Genomic DNA, 22,036 nt, shown 5'->3' with positions numbered 1-22,036 from the left:
CCTCATACCATAAAGGAACACTTAATCCTTGGGTTTATCTGAAAAATTCAAAATCACCTGACTGAGACATGAAGATTAGATTAGATTAGATTTATTTGCCATTTGCACAGGTACAGAACAGTAAGGTACATTGAAAGGTACAAGAAGATAAATGTGACACAGCATTCCCTACATACAGAAAAGTCTCTGTTGCGTTGCAATTAGCATGATTCTAGTAGTAAAATGAGACTGAATAGATGTTGTGAGCAGTCAGCTGGGCCCATAAGTCCATGCCTGTCTAGCAACGATACATTTTTATTTATTTTTATCTCTCTTCTGTTTCTCACCCAGGATGAGTACCAGTTCTGCTATCAGGCTGCTCTTGAGTACCTGGGTAGCTTTGACCACTATGCAACGTAAACGAAGAGACGACCATCCCTAAATCTTTCTGCTTTGAGGTCCACAAACAAACCAACAAGTGAAGCAAGAGAAAGACGTCCTGAAATAACATGAACATTAAAGCTTTTTTTTGGGAGCAAGACTCAAAGATGAATTCAACACCAACAAGGACAAAAAGCAACAAGAAATCTGTGTCTAACAGCATCCACACTCATCAGGAGTTTCTCTGAGGAGCTGGTGGGTGTGGAGACTGTCCATGTGTAATCCATATACTTACCTCAGTGTTCCAGTGTGAAGGACATATATTACATGTGTGTTGTGGTCAGCTATCCCCAATATGAACCAGTGAAATACAAACGGCTTCTGAACAGGAATTATGATACTATATGTGTATAAAAAACAAAAACAAAAAAAAAATACAAAAAAAACACAAAGAGCCTGGATATTTGCTGCACCCTAAATGGGCTTTTTATCCTCAACTTTGTATCTATTGGTTTGGTGTACTAAGGGGTTACAAAGTGCAAAGGTGAACATTTCTATGTGTCCGTGAGTCTATTTCAAAGGTGTCCACTGCTACCACAGGTGGTTCTGATTCTAGTTTAAAACAGACGCCTAGGTTATGCCTGGGCTGAAGCCTACAGTGTGGACTCACCACACTGAGGATTGATGGAGAAGCATGTGGATGCTCATTTACCTGATGAACAGTGCCAAGAGAAACCATGCAGCGTGAACATGAACTGTGGCCTACAAGGAGAGATGGCTCCCTCTTTTATCCAGCAAAACATAAAGTCAGACTAGAGACTAACACGCTGGCCAAGGATCAGTTCACACTCCCAAACCCTGTCCTCACTGAGTAACAGCTGGCCTCAGAACAGTGATTTAGAGCCCGTCATATCTTCACCTGGGCTGAGATTTGTAGTCCAGTACGTTCTTCATTCAAAAAAGCTTGCTTGCGGTTTGCTGTAGTCCTTGTCCATCCTCCAGCTCGGCTCCTCTTGATGTCAACCTCATTGTGTCAGTTCAGCAGTGGCTTACTGAAAAAGATGCTCAGCTCATTTCTGCAGGCATAATCTTTGTGTTTTTACTGTACGTCCTTGCCTTATGCTGACATATTTCTTGTTTTTTAACATGCTGCTTAATGTTCACGCGTTGTTTGCTAAACTTTTATTGTCATACAGTATCTGAAACTGAGGATGAAAGTTTGTTTCCTTATCATCCTCCTCCTCTGAAGCTAACCTACTTGAATTGCATCACTTTGCAGTTAAATCAGTCTATTATTATTATTATTATATTATTATTATTATTATTGTTATGTATTTAAGGCTACTGAAAGATAATGAGAGAAATCCCGAAAAACATTCAGCGCAAATGGTCCTCTCCCCTCACCCAACTGTGCCACCTCCATATGAACGCCATTAAAATTCTCTGCTCCTAAATCACACTGTACAGAACATCCCAACTTAACCGACTGGTGTCCTCTGTCCTCTCCAGTACAACTGCACAAGTCCTTGATATCGATATATATCTTTTTCTTTAATTTGACAAATAATCATGATTGGTCCCACGTGGTGATTGAAGAGCACATCAATGTTCCAGTGTATCAGACATCTGGGGCGATTTCACGGATTTTGTACATACAGTCTGTCATTGGAGTCCTATACAGTACGGTTACATACGTCTGAGCACAAGATATAACGTGGGATTGGATGTGATGTAGTTCTTATTGTTGCAAAAAAAAGCCTTATTGTTATTGTTCACTTTGTCATATTTATTTCATATGATTTTTTTTAAAGATATTTATTATTCTATTTTGTTACTTTTCATGTATGTTTTTAATTTATTTATTTGGGATATCTAGCAACTATAACCAATAAGCTGTTGTTCACTTGTTTCTTTGGCGAGCCAATGTTAACGTATGATATTGTCACTGTTTGTTTATTTTTAATGGTCAGTTTTGGTGCTTTTTTATTTGCTTTTGTTATTATAAAGTATGCCCTCTGTGTAGGGTGCTATTTGATACTGATTACTGATGTCCGACTAGTTAACTAGAGATGTACATTAGAGGCAGACCTAGATTAAGTTTACAGTGATGCCCTTTTGATCCCCTCCCTTACTCAACCTCTATAGCAAAGCATTGGTGCGATCAAAGCAACAGAGGTATGATCCACCCCGCCGTGATAGGTTTAAGGGCATCAGAGAAATTAAACATATAGAGCAGACTTGTTGGTGAAAACCTCAGATAAGCTGTTGGTATTTAGTTTGCTGGAAAGCACATGGTAGCAAGTGTATTTTTGACAGAGAATGGGTAAAGAATCGCCCAGCTACACACACGCACACACATACACAAACACACTCAAAAAGTTATTGTTTGAATCTAAAATTATTCTGATATGAAATTTATGTGTGGTGCAGAAGTGCTGACAGTGTGTGACATATATGAAATATGTTATTCCTTCTATTTCTAATGATTAATGTGTCAAGAGAACTATAAAAGGCACACACGAAACATAATATGAAACGTGTTGAGGGCCAGCTCTGATGACGCCATCCCCCTCACTTATGTACCTGTTCTTTCCTTTCAAATCATGGATGTAGATATTGTATCTTGACTTTGTATTAAAGGCAGGATGATTGGATATACAGCACAATGAGCTGCTTGATTCCTGTGGGGGGTCTTTTGCCTTTTCTTTTTTGGTTATTCACTCCTTGTCCACTAGATGGGTCCAAAGAAACTCCAATCTGAAATGCACTCCTGTCGCTGCACCCAGTTTTCTCTAAATACACTGCACAAAATTACACCTAGAAATTTAGTTTGACCTTCTTTTCTGCAATCAGAGTGCACAAAGAATCCTCAGGGGGTTTTTCTCCACAAAATTAAGTTGCATTCAGTTCTGCTGTAGCATTACAGTAATACAGGACAGAGGCAGGATCATACCACATTCATATCATATGGGATGGATGGTAGAGATGGGAAAGATTCCCATGTTAACAACAGTCATGTAAGGATTAAAACACTGTGATACATTCAATATAAATCCCTATTTGGTTTTAATTACGATGAACAACAGAATTTGGCGAGGAAAAACTGGAAACATTGGAGGAACAACTAGCACAGCTAAGCTGTTTCCAAAGGTAACAAAATTAGCCACATAACCACCTGTAAAACCACAACATGCCACTTTGGTTTTTATATGGATTAAACAAACAAAATATAATGTAAGCTATAAAAGGTGTATGATTGCTGGCGCTAGCTTTATATTTAGCATACCTTTTGGCAAGAAAGCAAACTGGTATTTTCAACAGAAAGTCAAACTATTCCTTAAAGGTTCACTCATTAGCTTTAAGTTTTAGTTTTATGATTTGATATGAAATGTTTGCAGTCTGTTCGATCACTGTTTGAACACTGCTCACACGTATAGCTATAGGAACAGGGAAGGGAGGATAACTTTATTCAAAGACAGGAATGTTGCTCCTATTGTCACTGATAGCGTGTGTTTTTAGTAGAGGGAGATATAATCAGCTGTAATGCACTAATAAAGAAACTCACTCTGGATCCATCTGATCTTAGCATAGCTACCACATGCAAGATATAGAAGATATAGAATAGACCTTTGCCTGAGTAAAGTTCACGTACAGCATGTCAGCGCGTGCTCCTCATTGTTTCTGTCTATTGATAAGAAGAGCTGCCACACCTGACAAGTAGCCTATTATGTGTCTCTTATCGCTGAAGACTGAATGTGACTGCAGTATTTCCTTCTTGAGACGTGTTGAGACAGGGCCAGTAACTTCACACCTTTAACTGTAGTTAATAATGAAATCAATCTCACTCACCTATATGAGGAAGTGTTTATTCACACAAAGGCAAGTCCCAAAAGTCATTGTGACACTGAACTGCTATTACTCCGAACACCTTCTGAGCACTAAACATAATTATCTGAAATGCTGGCATCAGTGTATAGTGTATTGTGCCACACATGTGCATTAAGTGAAGTTCAATTCATCATGTCAATACAAAAATTAACCCTGAAGAACTGACAGTAGTTCTGCAAGGCTAATTCATTATTGTATGTGTGAGGTTAGAATTAACATCTTTAAAAATTCCCATCACTAATCTACACTGCTCTCTTTTTATGTACAGGACACAAACACAAATAAAGTGACTATAGACTGATTATAAGCTTTTGAAATAGCATCGGTGCCTTCAATTATTCTGAAAAGCAAGCACAACGAGATAATGAGAACAAGATTATAAAACGTCACTAAAAAATGTTTTCTGAGGTTATACATTTCCTGTACCTGAAAAGGCAGCACATTTGCATTTTTCATTTGGATCGCGAATATAGATTAGTGATGCGTGTTGTTACATCTGGCACAATATTTGAACTAAAACTATTATTATTGTGGAAAGTACCAGCACTCAAAACTCATTAGGCCTACCAATTGGCAACACTGACTTATTCAGAGGTTACTGAAGTCTTTGTTTCAAATCGGAATACATGGACATGGGGCAGCACAGCACTCTGAGCTACATGCAGAGGCAAAGGTGTAGGAAAGGTGAGGGTATGGGGGAGGGATGAGAGCCAACATCTGGAATGACACCATGCAATCATATGATCACCTGTGGTGTCACAGTGTAGGCAGCTGGACAAAAAAAATCACCCCACCTGAGTAGCCTTTCATATACTATACAAAATGAAAATAACTTCTATCTGAATAACCTCTGACATGGTGGTGTTTTTGTACTGCACAGTATAGTACTACCCAAGGTTTACATACAGTGACTGTGCCTATGAACACATCACAGCATAAAAAGAAAGTGTTTTCCCATATATAATAGAAAATGCAATTATGTACACCTCATTATTTATTATTTTCTTTTATTGAACTCAAAGACCAAAATTAAGAGATTTCTAAATTTCAAATATATATTTTCTATAGGATTTTTTTTCACAGCAGACATGTCATAGAAGTGACACGTAACTAATAACATAAACAATGGCACAGTTTATTTCAATGTCAAGGTAAGCCATCATTAATTGGATAACTTATGCTTGTGCTTTTCCTGCTGTGACATGTCAATGTCTTCCTAGAAAAGGGCTTTTTGTATTCGCAGTTTGTGACAACATAATTATATGGAACTGTAAGATGATCAGGTCATGGTAGCAGAAATCACAACAAAAAAATGATTCACAATATTGGGTGTGAGCTTATCCTACAGTTAGACCCAACTGTATTTGATGCAGTATGTGCTGCATTTTGTTTACTTGGCACATGTGCAGTGAAATTCAGAGTTGCATACCATAAGGGTGTGCTAAAAGACTAGTGTGTAGTAAATTATGATGATTAGACTAAGAATAAAGAAGTAAAAGTATGTATATAAAGTATTTTTTCTTTTTTCTTTTTTTTTCTTTTTTTTTTGTACATTTTTGATGTAGCTTATCTTTAAAAGCTATAAGAATTTTGAATGTAATGTTTGTGGAGCTTTACATAGTATGTCTGTTCTTTTTTACAGTTAGGAAGGCTACAATGACGAAATCTGTGTAAAGCTTTTTATCGATTTAAACTGTCGTGCCATGCAGGGTGAGCAGGTTGGGCGGCAGCAGACGGTATAACAGGCTTAATTGTCTCAAACGCAGGAGGGCTTTTTTCTACATACCTGTGTAGATATTACTACCCACAGCGAATGATGCCACGAGGAGCAGACGCTGTGCGGACAATGTGGTCTGTTCACCTGCTTCCCCTGATTGGTTCGCTCTTTGTGAAAATCTCCACCTCTTACATGTGATTGGTTGACTTAACAATAAGAAGCCAATTCTGAAAGTAGACTATGCTATTTTTTTGCCTTCAGACTTAGTTTAAGGAGGATTCAGGATATCGACTTGCACTGCATGTCTGAAAGTGTGTGTGTGCGTGTGTGTTTGTGTGTGTGCACGTGTAGTGAGTGCATGAGTTGGATTGGATGAGTGTGTATTTTGCATCATGAGCCTCAAAAACAGGAGATTCTCACTGGACAGTTCTGTGTGAGTATACATATTTTACTGTCCTTTTTACCCTCTCTGTTCCTTTTTTTTTTACGTCCTACATTAGATTTTGTTTAAATTTTACAATATACTGTAAATAAGTCACTCCAAGCAGCAGGTGTGCACAATGCTCTTGTTGTGTCGCAGTTTTTGTAGCCGCTGGTTAAGTGAAACCAGGCTGTTGTCCAGAGACTGCAGACTAAACACAGGTCTAATAGGCAGAACCTCTGCTTTCATATAAATGAACTATTCAAACTGATATTAGATTGGATTCACTAACAAAAAAGAATAATATATTCACTTCTATTAGCACTTCTATTAGCCTACCTATTTATCAATATGAAAATATATTTTGTTGATGCCTTGTGTAAGACATTTTTTGTGTCTTTGAATGAACTACATTAATCTCTGTGGAAAACCAGACTCGATGAAAAACACTGATAGTGAAGATAATGAGAGATTTACCATCAGCATGCAGAAGTTGTTTTCATCCACTCTGTGAGCTCTGAAATCTAACACATTTCCTGATGTTCCCTCTCCGTAGTGTCCATTTATCTTTGTGATTTCTTTATTTTATGTTGTTCTATACCTTTCCCACCTGTCTCGGTCAAATAAAAGCTGGCTCATCAGTCTGACATTCATCTCTTGGGACAGGTCTCCAGATGGAGTTGGGCCCCTTGGTGGAAAAACAGGCAGCGACAGGTTTAGTAGTAAGAAATCTAGAAAGAGTTTGGACGATGCCCGACTGGAGAGTCATCAGCTAAGTCACAGCCTCAACTCCAACATTTCCCTCAGGTAAACTACACTGAGATTAAGAAAAAAATGAGTAGGAGGAGGCTTAAAACTTTAAACTTGTACCTAGACAAAGTCCTGATAACATCCTTATCTCATTTGTGTTAGTGTGATGCATTTGTCCTGTTTGCGTCCTCAGGGAGCAGTCCATAGCAGAGGAGACCCTTCAGCGATCAAATGGGCTCATCAAAAATAATGTTAGTCCTGCTCCTTCCTGTTCCCTGCAACACTCATGTATTATCATATTTTCTGTGCAGCACAGGGCTATTACTTAAATCAATATCTTTTATACCGTAAAACTTTGAATAATGGCCCAGGCTTTTAATTGCTAAAATCACTGAATTGACCCTGCCTTTATTTGAGACAGGCGTCCCATATAGGCCTTTAATTCCTTTTGCACAAAACTGAAACTACTATGAAACAGTTTATTTATTTCAAACAGAATAATACTTGTATAAAAAAGTATCGAATAATATCAAATAGGCCTACACGTCATTCATTTGATGTAGGTCCGACAGACAGCCAGTACGCTTTTATTCTAAAGTAACATCAGACAACAACATGGTCCAGGATGAGAGAAGTTAGCAGACAGAGAGCGATGGACTTCACATGACAGGATTCACAACTTGGATTAATTTTTATGAAAAACTGTTTTGATTCCTTTGACCGGTGGACCCTTACAGACTAAAGGAATATAAATATTCAAGGAATGGACTAATTCGGACTTAACGAGCGCTTCAAAGGTAACGGCAGTCATCACTTTTTTTCCTTTCCTCTCCTGTACCAGGCAGGTTACACCGGTGGGCTAAATCTAAATCTATAAGAACTAGAGCTTGTTGTTTCCCTTAAGTGAACTGAACGATTGAATTGTGGAGAATCTAACTGATCTAAGGATGTGTAAGCATGTCCATACTGACATATAGATCATATGTGAAAACATTAATATTTAGCAGCTAATGCATACCCCGCGTTTAAGTGGTTTTATACATCCAAAGAACTTCTATAAAAATTAGACCAGGCGTTAAATTGAGGCAGGCATTTATTTGTCAAAATGTGTTCCCACACCAGGCCAGTAAACGGGGTAGGCGGGTATTTGGGACTCTATTAATTGAAGTTTTACGGTAATAACAATGTAATAAATTACATGACAATGTGAAAATATGATATGTGAGAGGGGTCACTTGAACTTACAGAGAATTAGCACCTGAATCAGCAGCTCTCCTCAGGTTTAAGAAGCTTTATGGTGAGTCGCAGCTCATTGTTTAGCTGTCCAGCCTGCAACTTTTTAGTTTCACTTTTAGTTTACTATTAGTTCACTATCCCCTCTCTCATGGGGTTGTTTCAGCCACAGCAGCAGCCAGCTGTTTTCACCAAAAAAGCCTCTAAAATCCAGCAGACAGACACAGTTGGAGACCACCTTGTGAGCGCTGTGAAGCAATTAGCAGCTTAGGTGCCAGATATTTACCTCAGAAGGTGGTAGAGTAGAGCCACAGTTAAAGAGAATGAATATTGGACTTACATAGATTACATATTGGACACGTTTGCCAACAAGTTGATATGTCAATGTTCACAGTTCACAGTTTCTGGTGCCCCCAAAAAATCTATTATGGCAGGTTTAAAGTCAATTATTTCAGATAACAAACACCGAACCTGCTTCTTGTGTACTCCAAAACAGTTGAGTATTTTTGAACACTTCTCTTTTTTCCCCTTAAAGAGCTTCCTGAAGCACAACAAAACTTTCCACAAGCTGTTTCAAGAGATTCCTGAGGGGGAGAACCTGATACACTGTGAGTTGAGCTGAAGTCCAGAGTCACTTATTCATAGGTATTGATTATGGAAATGACATCCCATTGTGTCCTTTTTTTCACTTTGTCTGATTAAGTGCTGCCTAATACTTTGTTTGCCAAATGCTCCGCAGTGAAGGAGAAGTTGAGACTTCTGGGTGGGGGTTTAAATTAGAGAAACACCTACCTCACAACTTCAAATGGAGCATGTTATGTGTGTCTCCACTGTAGCATTCACCTGTGCCTTGCAGAAAGAGGTGCTGTATCATGGGAAACTCTTTGTTTCTGAGAACCATGTGTGTTTCCACTCATCCGTGCTGCTCAAAGATACCAAGGTAACGCCCTCAGACGCCTTGAGGTGACAGTTAATTCATCTGACAAAATGATTTAACACTGAAATGACAGCTGTGGCACTGCTTGGGCTTTCTTAGATTCAACATCCCATTTCAGGCCAGTTAGACTAATATGGAGTAACTTTAGCAGCAGAACAGACATTTAAGTGTACATGTCCCAGAAGCTGTAAAGGAGCAGTCAACATTAACATTAGCTATCCTGGGAATTCACCTTCATCTCCAGAGGTCAGGCTTTATTTTATTTTAGGATAGAGAATAAGATCACAAGCTGGTTCTTTACCTTGGTTCTGCATGTTTCAGGTCACACTGAGAATGTTCTATAAGTGTAATATGACTGTAATTTTCTATTCAGGGCTGTGATGGCATCAAAAAATGAACAAGTATTTTGTCAACATGCTGCAGGTGGTGATTCCTGTGTCCAGCGTCAGGGACGTGAAGAAATACAACTCAGCTTTGTCCATGTTGTCCATTCAAACTGTTGGAGAGAAGGTCAGACTATGCACTTACATATTGTTCTTTATTATCTTTGTTCTGTTATTTTGCTTCACTTTCTGTGCTGAGTGCTTTGGATTGTGATTTTGACATATGGATGTACAGTATAATTCTGCAGTTAAACTTGAATGCCTACATAATCCGGATCCAAAGGTACTTGGTGATGTGGTAAAACCTCTTGGGGTTTGTGGCTCAGAAACATGGCACACACCTTATTGAACTCCTCGACTCGCATTGACTCGCATTAATTGACTCGCATATGTCGAGTGGTTTTAGTGTTAACTACAAATCAATAAAAGGAAAGATGGAAACTGAGATAAGAAGAAGGGAAAGTCCTGTGAAAATGACAAGCCAAGACAAATTAAAATTAACATCCTTAAAATTGAACATACACATGGTTTGTTTTGTGCTGGATTAACCCTTTCTCTGACCTCTTTTCTTTCTCTTTTAGTACTCATTTGTGTCTTTGAGGCACCGTGAGATGTGTTACAAACTCCTCCAAACTGTCTCTTTACATGAACAGGTATGTGCTCCACTAATTTGCATGCACATAAAGGCATCCTCTCTTAAACAAAGGCCATGTTCAGTTTAAACCGATGTTTATGTGTTTGTCTCGAATAGGTGGAGAGCAGCACTCATCCCTCCTCTGAGAATGAAGCTGATCATGACTTGGTAGGTTTGCCGCTTGTCTAACTCAACCAAACCAGGAATTTCAGTTCCATCTGGTCATAGTTGAGGGAATATGAGTGGATAATTTGAGATGAGAAAGACTTTTACCTTCAGCGTGCCTCTCCTTGTCTACAGGGCTCCAGTTATTCGAGTTTGGAGGACTGCGCAGATCATGATCTGAGCAGACAGCAGAACATTTTTCTTGATAACGGCTTTCCTCAGATGTCCAGTGAAGGTGAGATAAAGATGACAGAGGAAAAGAGAAACGTGTAATGGAGTAATCATCACCAGCTAATACATAATAATTGTGTTGTTTGGCTCTTGTACCAGCAGAAGACAATTTTTCATAATGATTTCAGTTTTGAAATGGCACTTTTTCTAATTGAGAAAAAACAAATACTCAACATTTTACCGCTAAACTGATACATCTTAATAATGACACTGTTTTCCAGGTCCTACAAGAAGCAATTCCACCCGTCAAAACAGCTTAATAGATGAAGAGAACAGAGGTGTGTGTGTAACAGCTCACAAACAGATGTGCCCATATGGTAATATCTATCTATTGTTACCAATATGGAATAGAGGAAATGTGTCATTATACAATAACATGATGTTTTTTCTCTCAACCAGCTGAATCATGGCTTCGGAGAATCACTGAGAATGTTGCGCCGCTCTACTTCCTCAGAGAAATAAGGAATCTCAGCGTTCTCTTCTACATCTACATGATGCTGTGAGTTTAATCATTGCAAATGAGTAGTGTTACGTTTTATACTTGCATGACTTTTAATTGTAATTAAGTAGTTTTGTGTTGTGGATTTACTTATTTTACTGAAGTGAATATCCTGAATACTTCTTCCACCGCTGTCTGTCACTCCGCTGTTGGTACACAGGTGTACATCTGACCAATTACTGTGTAAAACACGTAAATGGGAATAGGTTGTAAGACAACCCGCCCCCCAGGAAGTTAGACACGGATGTTAAAGCATGAGGGACTTTCACAGAGTACTAAAGAGTACTAAAAATTAATCTCACTGCTTTGTGCATAATTGTTCTACGAATTGTATGGTTAGAGGCACATTTTGGTATGTTGACTTTCTGGATTGGCTGGAAGCTAGCAAGGAAAGAAGTATCTAATCTCTGAGATGCGGTTCTAGAAACGTTATCGCAGAATGTTCACTTGTTGTTATGACAGTATGTACCCATCTTAGGCCGTCTGTTCACCTTTATATTCATTTAGCACAACGCACTTTCTCTTTGTGAAAGCAACAGCATTCAGATCATTTTTGTGTTTGTAGGATGACATTGCTCCTCTTGGTGGCTGTCTACATCGGGCTGAGGATCACAGCACTGGAGGAGCAGCTGAACTCTTTGGGAGCCCTGACTGAGTTGTCTTTGCACAACGGAGAGTGAGTTGATGCATAAAGAAAAAAGGCAGCCTGTCAGGAGAAAGACACAAGAGGAAGTCTGATGGGAAAAAAAGTGAGATGGCTCAAACCTGTTTTGGCGACTTAAAAAAAAAACAATCACGTGCAGATAAGACATGTTAAGAGTAGTTCTACAGGTTAGACAGCAACATGAAAGATCACCGATTATGTTCCAATAGAGTCACACCCCTGCATTAAAAATTCACATGCTGAGATGATGCTTTGCACTGGTTTTTCTCAACAGTTGTGAAATACTAAATGAATACTAAATTTCTTAAAGATTAAGGTTATAAAGACATGAATTTAGCATGTGATTACTTAAATAATGTGCATTTCATGCTACTTTTAACTTCTATTCCATCACATTTCAAAAGGGAAATATTGTACTTTTTACCCCACTACATTTCTACAGAGCTATAGATACCCTAAAGATTAAAAGTTTACATACAAATAATGTGATTAACATAAAATATGATGCATTGTTAAATATTAAATTAGCCAACAGTATGTAAAGTACTTCAAATTAGCTCTGCTTCGAGCTACACATACACTAAAATTCTACTTATTAATACATCTACTGTATAATTAGAGCCATTCTAATTATACAGTAGATGCCAAAAAAAAGACTAGTATATTTAGCAAATAAATTTCTGGTGTTAAGACGTGTACTTTTATTTTCACATTATAGTGCTTAAGTACATCCTCCACCACTGACCTCTACTCATGCTGTTTCCTCTTCTTTTGCAGGTACCAAGAAACATAGCCAGTGGCAAGGGACTGTGACAAACAAATCCTGCAATGCACCACTCTATTAAGATCCTGCTGTACATTGATCCCTGTCTAGACAGGCTCCCAAAAGCATCTTAGCAGTGAGACTCAGCCCATCTAACATGCTATTGGCCTACGTCTTTCAGTGAAAGTTTTTTTTGTAAAAACAAATGTACAATATTTTGCACAAACATGTTCACAGTAAAAATTAACCTTCCGTGTTAGCGCCACGTCTACAGATGATGCAAGTCAGCAATAAGATGCTTTTGGGATGTCTGAACCAGGCCACCATGTGGTGAACTACATGGATGACTGAGTGTGTTGGCAGAGAAGCACCCCGACAATATTTCTGTTAGGAGTGCACTCATTCTCTGCTGATAGGAAAAAATTCATGCGAGGATCTCCTGCATTGAGCCATATGGAGGCAGCCTGTTGAAGCCAGGTTTATTTCCTGGCAGGTGAACAGCTGAGCTCAGCTAGCGGAGGTTGCAGGAGTCTTGGCCATCTTGGATCAACACATCCTGCCACAATTGACAACACACCGGAGTCACTATTAACAAGAATATGAAAAAATGTGAATGACAATAATCAGCCAGCAGAGGGCAGTCACCCCCATTAAACTTCACTGTTACGAGAGAGAAAGGCAGGAGTTCACTTCTTCAAAATGCAAATTGTACAACACTTTTGCTAGTGCCCTTTTGTCACACCTGTTAACAGAGAATTTTTGACATCCAGTGTTCATACACTTGTTGGCGATATGATTTTCATCACTTTAAACCATTTTTATGACAAAACATTGTGAATTTTGTGTAAATATTAATGGTGTCAAAAACGCCTGTGGTGATGCTTCAGTAATTGTATGTCTGCTCTAATATTGTTTAAATAAAAAAATACACAGGTCATTTTAACTCTGATATTCATTAACTATTTATGTGGTATTTCTGATTTTCCAAAATTATTGTAGGTCTGGAAAACACATATCCACGATTGTTATAATGGTACAAAACCTGAGCACTATCTGCATGTATGAATTCCAGCTAATCATGGGGATGAGACTGTTATATATATATCCAAAATCCAGTATCACTGGTGTACAGTCATGTCATTCAAACAGTAAATCTTTAGTGTATGCGAGTTTGTAACGTGGGGGTTAAAAATATTTAAGTGTTTTATTTCTAAATTAAGTACTATATTAAGAGTACTCATTAAAACAAATAGTTTAAAATTTTTGTACATAAGTGATCTTTTTATTTTGTTGTCCATAAAAAGGTCAAGATTCAGTCCCATGAATTAATTTCATTACATATTCTCAGTTCAAAAAAGCAACATAATTACAAATCATAATACAAAGAATAGAATAGGTAAGTACATTAACCATATAAACAGCCCACTAATATTGTCTAGCCCCCCCCACCCACACACACACACACACACACACCACTGCCCCACTCAAACTCTAGCACAAAACTCATAATACATCAGTTAGTATCAGCAATAAAAAAATTCAAATAAACGTCCCGTTTTTTTTAAAAAAGCGCTTCAATGTTCCAATGCCATGAGTTAAACTTTACCCTCACATAGAATACAATAGCGATAACATCCCACCCGTTACTTGCTCTGCAAAACACAATAGACATGCATACAGTTTTCACTGTTTGACCCCCCCCCCCCCCACCAATAAACATTCAGGGCCAGAGGATACAATATACGTCAACCATAGTGGTGCATCAATATAATGGCAAGTTTTCACCCCGTTTCTTGAACCCCAGGAATGAAAGGTAGATCCAGTGGTTTCCCTGATAACACGACCTGTCCAGGAGAAACTGAAACCTACTTCTAAATTGAGAGAGAGCGGTGATAACTCTCTCTAATTCTTCAGACAGCTCAGATCCCTGGCTCAAGATGGTAACAGATTTCCATTAAATATCAGAGACACAAAGTACAGGATGAGAATGGAAAGATTCCCTGTTCGTAATGATGACAGGAAGCGAGTGGTGTTCAGTAACAGTTCCACTGCTTACTAAGACCGACTTGTACTCCCAAAATGGAGCAATCAGATCAGTGCTAGCTCAGTACATGTTCCCTTAAAAAAACAAAACAAAAAAAAAACGCAGCTACACTGAAACTGATGGGCCTCCTATGCAGCAGACACCATGTGTAGATCTGAAATGTGGTGCTAGCCTGCAACCATAAAACCAGTTCTTGTAATTTTTCACGTCTGTACACAGGGCCTATTACTACTTATTCAAAAGTGATCTTAGTATCCTTGATGCTGGCCTGTAGAAGACAGTCAATAATAATGAAGACACACAAACTTACATTTTATACCCTTATTACACTTTGGATGCTTTGTACAATAGTGCTGAACTTAAGACCTGCTTTTGTCATGCTTGATCCGATATATATATATATATATAAATGTGTAAATATACTGTATACTACAGTACATGAATTTATGTGTGTACGCATGTGTATGTTTAATGTATGTGTGTGATGATGATGTGCAAAGGTGTGTGTGTGCACGCGCACGTGCATGCGTGTGGTGGAACCTGCACCACACCAACAGTGAGAGGCTCAAATATGGCTTGTGTCAGACATGAAGCGTGCTGCCACCCATAAGAGAGCTACTGTACATATAGGGCCACACGTTACGCAGAGCTAGTTGTCCCGTCCTGGCACCCAAGCTGAATCACATTGTAAGTCATAACGTCGACACACCTGGTTCTAAAAACAAATAATCCATGGCCCAACAACACGACAAACACGCTCAGATTAATTACATCAAGACAAAAATGTTAGGGAGAAATGTGGTGAGGGTGAGTATGAACAGGAGGCTGACTAACCCTGGTAATGAGTGCTACTGGAACAAGACTTGGAAAACAAACTGTGCTGTAAGACAACAAGTTAATCAATATTACACAATAGAGAATCTGATGAAGCAAAAGATTGTTCTGAATAAAACAGACATAATCCTCATTAGTTTGGTAAACTGAGCAGCTACTTGGTCTCCTTGAACATTTAGAGCCTCCAAATCCAGCATCTCATCAAGCTCCAAAAGAAGGCATATTCATCACAGATCTCCTTAACAGCTGCACTTCAGACTTAAATCTGATTTATTTCTGCTGTTACCAAGTCAGTGCAGTCTGCCCAACTTTTTAAACATCACATATCAGTAAATACTGAAGGGCTACAGCCTTCTGTTTAGAGCCAACCGATCTAATGTGACATGAAAAGTATAGAGTAAACCTGCACTTTTATAACTGTTCTGTTAATGCCAGAAACATGTCCAAATAAACACGTTACATATTCTCAGTGCGGCCCCTCAAATACCTGTTTCTACTTCAACCACAATCATTCTTGATCGCAAGTATAAAATGTCAGACTGTGGGGAAAAAGCAATACAGGTGAATCAAAACAATTTCCTGTGCGTTCCCACTGCAGTTTTGCGAACAGTAAAAGGCTAAATCTACAGCACAGCCAGGAAATGAAGTGGTTGCTGGCCGTCCTGTGATCTTATCAGAGTCAAAAATGAGGAAGAGGAAAATATGAGACACCCGCCAGCCATACAAGCAATGACCGTATTCCAGGCTAGTCCTTGTGTATCCACCATAACCGACACAGAAGGAAAGGTGATGGAGCCCCAAATCACACAAATAAAGTAGGTTAGTGTTAGCTGGACAACTTGGGAAATGCCCTGGCAGTCAGATGGATATCTGGTAACAGGTAAACATGGATAGAGGGCACACATGCTTGACCAGTGTTGTTCACTGGAAAGAGAACTGGTCAAGCTGTGGAGGTATTCTTCATACATACACGCACCAAAAAAATAAAAAGGACAAAAACTAAACATCAATATTGATAAGTCTCCATAAGCCTTCTCCACTTGCAGCTGTCCCAGGTCATTAGGATGTCCTTCATTTCTTTCAGCACTGCCTGGCTCACAAACTCTTGCACACATACATATTCAGGTGTCACGGGTCCATGGAGATTTTAAGAACACATACACCCATGACTCATACATTCACTAACATGTCATACTTAAAAATTACATCTGTGTGCCTTTTTGGACAAAGTACATTGTTGTTACTTCTAAATTCATGTGAGTGTCACATTTTAAAGCTGCAATTCAAAAGTTTTCCCAGGTGACTTGTAAAACTTGAAGTTGTTTTATCTCAGTTCTTGTTCTTAGTGTTTCACCACCACACAGATGGACACCGCCGTTTATATATTAAAAAGCCTTCTCACCTTTAAAAAACAGGAAATTATTTTAACACATGTTGAAAAGTAACCTAAAGGTGTGCTGCTTCAAAGACACACAGATGTGACCAAAAAAAATTATTTCAATCACACATCCTCAAATTTCTCATCCATACTTTGCAAACATGCTTTCTCACTCAGTCCCACACACATGCACGTACACGCTCGTCTCATTCACACAAACGCAGAGAGGCTGTTGTTTGTTTCTCAGGCATGCTGTGTAGCCAGGTCCTGGTTGATGAAGCGCCGTAGCCTCTCCAGGTACTGACTGTAAAGCTCAATGTCGTTGTGACCGGCTCCCTCCACCCAGAGGGGCTCCACGGCCTTGGGACACCGCTCAAACAGGGCGAGGCCGTGAGAGAAGTCGATCACCTCGTCCTCTGTACCGTGGATAATGAGCACTGGAGACGGGATCTTTGACACTTTCTCTATGCTGGAAGAAAAATAATGGAGGCTATTAATGCCCTAATTTTAGAAAATTCAAGAAACAAGATAATTTTTCCATTAGTATTGACCAACAATGACAAATAACCATGCTCGTTTCAGTCAACGTGTTTGAGATACATTTAAGTGATATTACACATAAAATCAGAGTATCACCCGATCCTGTTGGCTTAAAAGGTGTGCAGTTTCTTCTTTGAACTGGCTAATTTAGCTAATTTAATACCTTGCAAATCAAGGTTCTTTCTGCCGCAAAAATATCTGGACACCAGGAAGAGTAGCTATTGCCAAGGTAACAACCAATGGACAGCCAAATAAAAAATAAACAAAAAGCCCATTATTGCCATCATGCAGTCCTGCTAAACATTGCCACAGTTGTCTAACTACAATAAATATATTAAAGGGTTAAATAAATCGATATAAAAAGTATTAAAAAAACCTGACCGTAGTCTCACAATATATGGTGATATTTATATTATATTGCCCAAACGTACTCATTTACCAGACATTTTGTTCAAAGTGACTTACAGTAAGTGCATTTCACCCTCAAGGACTAGCTTTGTCACACAGGTTCCACATTGCATTATAATGCTAGAACGGCCATCAGAATTTAAATGGAATAATATATTAGCTTTTGGAACATACTGGGCAGAAACAGATACCCAGGAGTAGTTTGTGAATTTTTAATGCACATTTTCATACTTCTTTTTCCAGAGTGATAATGCGTAAGATTCAGAGTTTCATGTAAATAACTAGGTAAACAATTCAAGCTTGTTCTTTTTACAGACACCTTTAGAGTTTAGAATGGTATGAGTACTTGATACTAAGGATACATTTTGAGTAAAAGGTCACTTTAATTAAAAAAAAAAAAAAAAAACCAAAATACAGCTAACGTAGGTTTTCTGTCGAGGAACTTACTTAGGGAAGGCATCAAAGCAGTAGGTTTTCTTGGTGTCAGGAAAGGCCACTCTCATGCCAGAGGTGAGAGGAGAGTGGAGGACCACAGCCGCACACTCAAACCGTGATGCCAAGTCTACTGTGGGCACCGTGCCGATGCTCTGTCCGTATAGGATGATATTCTCAGGGCTGATGCCGTACCTGAAACAACACACACACACACACACACACACAATCTCAGAATAAGAGCCCCTTTTTATCCCGCAAGTATGAGAAGTATGTATATTTCCATATGCAGATTAACATGGTTCAGTAACCCTTTCCATCCAACACACGAGCAACCCCTGTGTTTCCTGTTAATAATAGACAAGGCTCACTTGCCCTTATCCTTCCAGTTTAAATGCTATCTTAAGACCAGCATCAGGGACTGTGAGTAAATCCTGATTTTTTTTTTTAAACATAAATGTTGTCTTGAGTCTTAACTTTTCAGTGGCTTCAAAGTTCCATTTGTTTTGCCACCTGGTAATGTACGTTTCTGTTAATATTGGGCTCATTAACCATGCTGGCAGCAGATAAACAAGAGGAAAGTCTTTCATGATTTTAGAGCACAGTATAAAACAGCCAATCATCAGCCTGGTTGATAGAGCGCCATTGTTTAGCTTTGATTTGACTGGCCGATGGTCAGAGACAGGCCACTGCGGTCAGCAGGGAAAAAGTCTGTATATAAATGAGCCAACCAAATGTTCTTTTCACAAAAAGTTACTGGCCAGAGATCTATGCGACTCTCACTGGTTTATCTACCAAACACATTTCAACTGGCATTTGGTGATTGCTGGCTGTTGATTTCGGACCCTGCGTGAATGGGAACGGGCAGTTTCTGCCTGCTTACCGGGAGCGCAGGGCATGCCAGGCAGCATCAATGTCAGCGTAAAGGTTTTTCTCAGAGGGCTTGCCAGTGCTAACACCGTAGCCTGAGTAATCATAGGAAAAGATGTTGCAGTTGATGCGTGTGCCTAAGCCGATGTAGAAGCTGCTCATCTGGCCCAGGTCTACTGCATTGCCATGGGAAAACAACACTGTAAACCTGAGAGATAAAGGAGGAAGAAGAAAGAAGAAGGATGTTATGCAGCAGGCTGAGACTAAGCAGGGAATCTGGTGAACTGGGAAGCCCCGAGTTGATGGAAAAACATGGGATATAATTGCATGGCTGAGAAAAATATATTTGTATTTGGTTCCAACAAAAGACAGGCATGCTGCCCTATTTAAAGCATAAGCAAAACACAGAGATACAGGGTTGTGATCTGTGTGTGCAGGCAGGTTCAGTCTCAAGGTGTTCAGGGGCTGGTGTGTTTCGCACCTGGCATTGGGGGCACAGCGAATGTACATGCATCCCACCCTGTTCCCTCGGCTAGATCTGGTCAGGAATACATCCGTCACATCCAGCTCCCTCTGTGAATACTGGAACTCAGCCCTCTCTGTGAGATGAAGTTTCCACCTGCCCTCAGCCCCAACGCCGCCGCTGCCACCCCCTGCCACTGCTCCTGCTCCTGCTCCTGCTCCTGCTCCTGCTCCACCACCGCCTCCGCCTCCTCTGTCATTTCCACTACCAGTGCCCAGCCGGGAACGCAGTCCTGGGGCTCCAAGAGAAGGCGGAGCAGCCCCGGAGCTGGACCCAGAAGCAGTTCCAGCTCCAGAACCTGGATCTGGGTCAGGGAGAAGGGTGTAGGTGGGCTCTGGAGGGAGGAAAGCCAGTTTGGCTGCAATGCGGCTGGGGCAAGGGGGGCAGCAGAACAGGCAGCATAGCTCTCGTATGGACAGACCGTTCATCTTCTGGTAGAAAAATAAACATGGCAGACGGAGTATTAGGTGGTAGAATAACAGAATAAGAACAGCATGCAAGAAGCAAAGCCTTTCACCTCTGATTAACAGCAGGGTTTCACTCAGTTTTTTATAGTGGAGGCACCTCGCCTTGCCTGAAATAACGCGCATCTCCACTGTCGTCAGAATCAAATATTGCACTACATCATTAGCAAAGGCCACATGTTTCAAAATCGTCATCCGCAATCCACACTGATTATGAGATGTGATGCATCACGATCAGCAGATGATTAAGATCCTACGTTTGTTTCAGTTATTTGTCAGAGGAGAACATTGCAAAATCAAGAAAAAGAAACGTGTTTTTACAGGTTAGAAAAAGTAGAGATAAACAGCCCTTACCGCCTCCACTAACCAATTTCCTGGGAGAAACCCTGCACATATACCCTGTAATGAATATACCTGGATTCAGAAATCCCTGGGTCTTGAAATGAACTGGCACACAAGGGTGCCAAGGTTTTCTTGTCTGGTCACTGAGCCAGCTGGATCTTGATAAAAAAGAAATGATGACACATTAAAATGGCTTCACATCATGTGGAAATATACTGTACATGACAACGTATTGTCACACATGCATGCTTACTTAGTTGCCCCGGTCTTTTAATGTTTCTCATTCGAGCTTTTATGTGCTGGTAAGCCCAAGCTATCATTCTTGCTTTAAAAAAATAGTTTACAATGGGAAAAAGGTAAATAGTAACCTAGCGTCACAGCAATGAGGAATCCATAACTGATTCAAAGACAAAGGACAACCCCAACCACACGCCACTTGTTATTGTCATCAAGTTACAGTTCCTGCAATCAAGCAGCGTTTATTAGGGCAGAAGCTATGTGCATTTAAGCAAGTACTGATTCAAATGCCTGCTGGGATCATGGACACTGGTGACTAATTAAAACACCCCCCTCAACCCAGACACAGAGCGAAAGGGAGCGACTGATATGCTAATGGTGGCTACACTGGTAAAAACGATATTCACCTCTAACGTTAGCCAGTGATGTGGCACATAACGGGAGCAGCATGTTGACATGCCATACATACACCTGGAAGAGTAGATAAGCGACACGTGCCTGCTGTTACAGTACCCCCGTGAACAGGTTAATGCCAGCCGACAGTCAAAATAGCATCACTTAGGGAAGGGAACCAGCTAGCGGCGGCAGCTAGCTCGCTACCTCGCTAGCGTCAAAGCTAGTCACTTACCGATTCACAGTAGGTTGGCAGGCAGGCTAGTCTGTCCCTGTACGTACACAGAAGCAGCACAAGATTCCGAAAATCCTTCTTGTGCCTTGACATGGATGGTTTTACTCAAATGTACTGGCAGCTGTCGGTGGCTAGCTAGCTGAAATTCATTGCAACCATTTTTTCCCCCTACTACTGTCCGATTAAACCCGGAAGTGACGTAAGGGCTTTTTCAAAACTTTATTACAATGCGCCTTGACTAAATAATTACATTTATACACGGTTAAAACAGAGGGGGAAACAATTTAAACATTTCACAGTTTTATTTCCTTAAATGTTATTATAGCTAGTACCATAATATTTAGTAGGTCAATTAAGCTTTTCTGATTGTTGTTTTTATCAATTAATTTGATAGGATTCGGGCATCCTACTCTACAACATAACGCACTTATTAACAAAAATATTATAAAACCCAAGAACAAAATAAAAAAAACACAAAGAATTCAATCCAACATGGGAAACTTGAAGTTAAACATAAAATTAATTATACAGCATGTAGGGGAGACCGGGGATGGTTGTAACGCGGGTGAATTGTAACACCTCCAGTTTATCCAATCAGGAACCAGTTAGGAATCACCTGATTCACTCTGTACATGTTCAGTTTAGACCTAGAAATGCACGGTATCTGCGTAGCTCCTAGGTCATCTCTCGT

The 22,036-nt window shown here is 39.8% G+C and overlaps 3 protein-coding genes across 5 annotated transcripts in view; 2 read left to right on the top strand and 1 right to left on the bottom strand.

Annotated features, from left to right (window-relative positions):
• Positions 1-3,020, top strand: part of LOC119902189 (receptor-type tyrosine-protein phosphatase S-like) — a 68,662-nt gene extending 65,642 nt beyond the window's left edge. Inside the window, 1 exon segment of the mRNA XM_038718201.1 lies at positions 331-3,020. Within this exon segment, the coding sequence (XP_038574129.1) occupies positions 331-399 (69 nt within the window). The 3' untranslated portion in view covers positions 400-3,020.
• A 3,181-nt stretch (positions 3,021-6,201) lies between these two features.
• On the top strand, positions 6,202-13,496 carry LOC119902187 (GRAM domain-containing protein 2B-like). Of its 3 annotated transcripts, none has more exons than XR_005444308.1 (13): positions 6,202-6,398; positions 7,053-7,193; positions 7,330-7,387; positions 8,905-8,977; positions 9,206-9,309; positions 9,730-9,816; positions 10,271-10,342; positions 10,441-10,491; positions 10,624-10,723; positions 10,941-11,036; positions 11,119-11,218; positions 11,784-11,967; positions 12,660-13,496. XR_005444308.1 is itself a non-coding variant. In XM_038718200.1 (13 exons), the coding sequence occupies exons 1-13, from the start codon at positions 6,358-6,360 to the stop codon at positions 12,673-12,675; spliced, it is 1,011 nt and encodes a 336-aa protein (XP_038574128.1). In that variant the 5' UTR covers positions 6,202-6,357; the 3' UTR covers positions 12,676-13,496. The 3 variants fall into 3 exon arrangements, 2 of the variants coding, with proteins under 2 accessions (XP_038574128.1, XP_038574127.1); XM_038718200.1 differs by having other exon boundaries at positions 10,941-10,997; positions 11,784-11,894; XM_038718199.1 differs by having other exon boundaries at positions 11,784-11,894.
• Positions 13,497-13,898: 402 nt separating this feature from the next.
• LOC119902186 (alpha/beta hydrolase domain-containing protein 17A-like) lies at positions 13,899-21,532 on the bottom strand. Its single transcript, XM_038718198.1, has 6 exons — positions 21,346-21,532; positions 20,553-20,638; positions 19,633-20,105; positions 19,165-19,359; positions 18,297-18,476; positions 13,899-17,370 (listed from the first exon to the last, which is right to left on the bottom strand). The coding sequence occupies exons 3-6, from the start codon at positions 20,100-20,102 to the stop codon at positions 17,145-17,147; spliced, it is 1,071 nt and encodes a 356-aa protein (XP_038574126.1). The 5' UTR covers positions 20,103-20,105; positions 20,553-20,638; positions 21,346-21,532; the 3' UTR covers positions 13,899-17,144.
• Positions 21,533-22,036: the final 504 nt, after the last annotated feature.

This window comes from Micropterus salmoides, unplaced genomic scaffold, assembly GCF_014851395.1.
Source record: "Micropterus salmoides isolate LMB-PRFRI ecotype aquatic unplaced genomic scaffold, ASM1485139v1 Ms_hic_scaffold_14, whole genome shotgun sequence".
NCBI lineage: Eukaryota > Metazoa > Chordata > Actinopteri > Centrarchiformes > Centrarchidae > Micropterus > Micropterus salmoides.
Note: the sequence above shows the minus strand (reverse complement) of the source record. Positions and strands in the feature narration are given on the sequence as shown.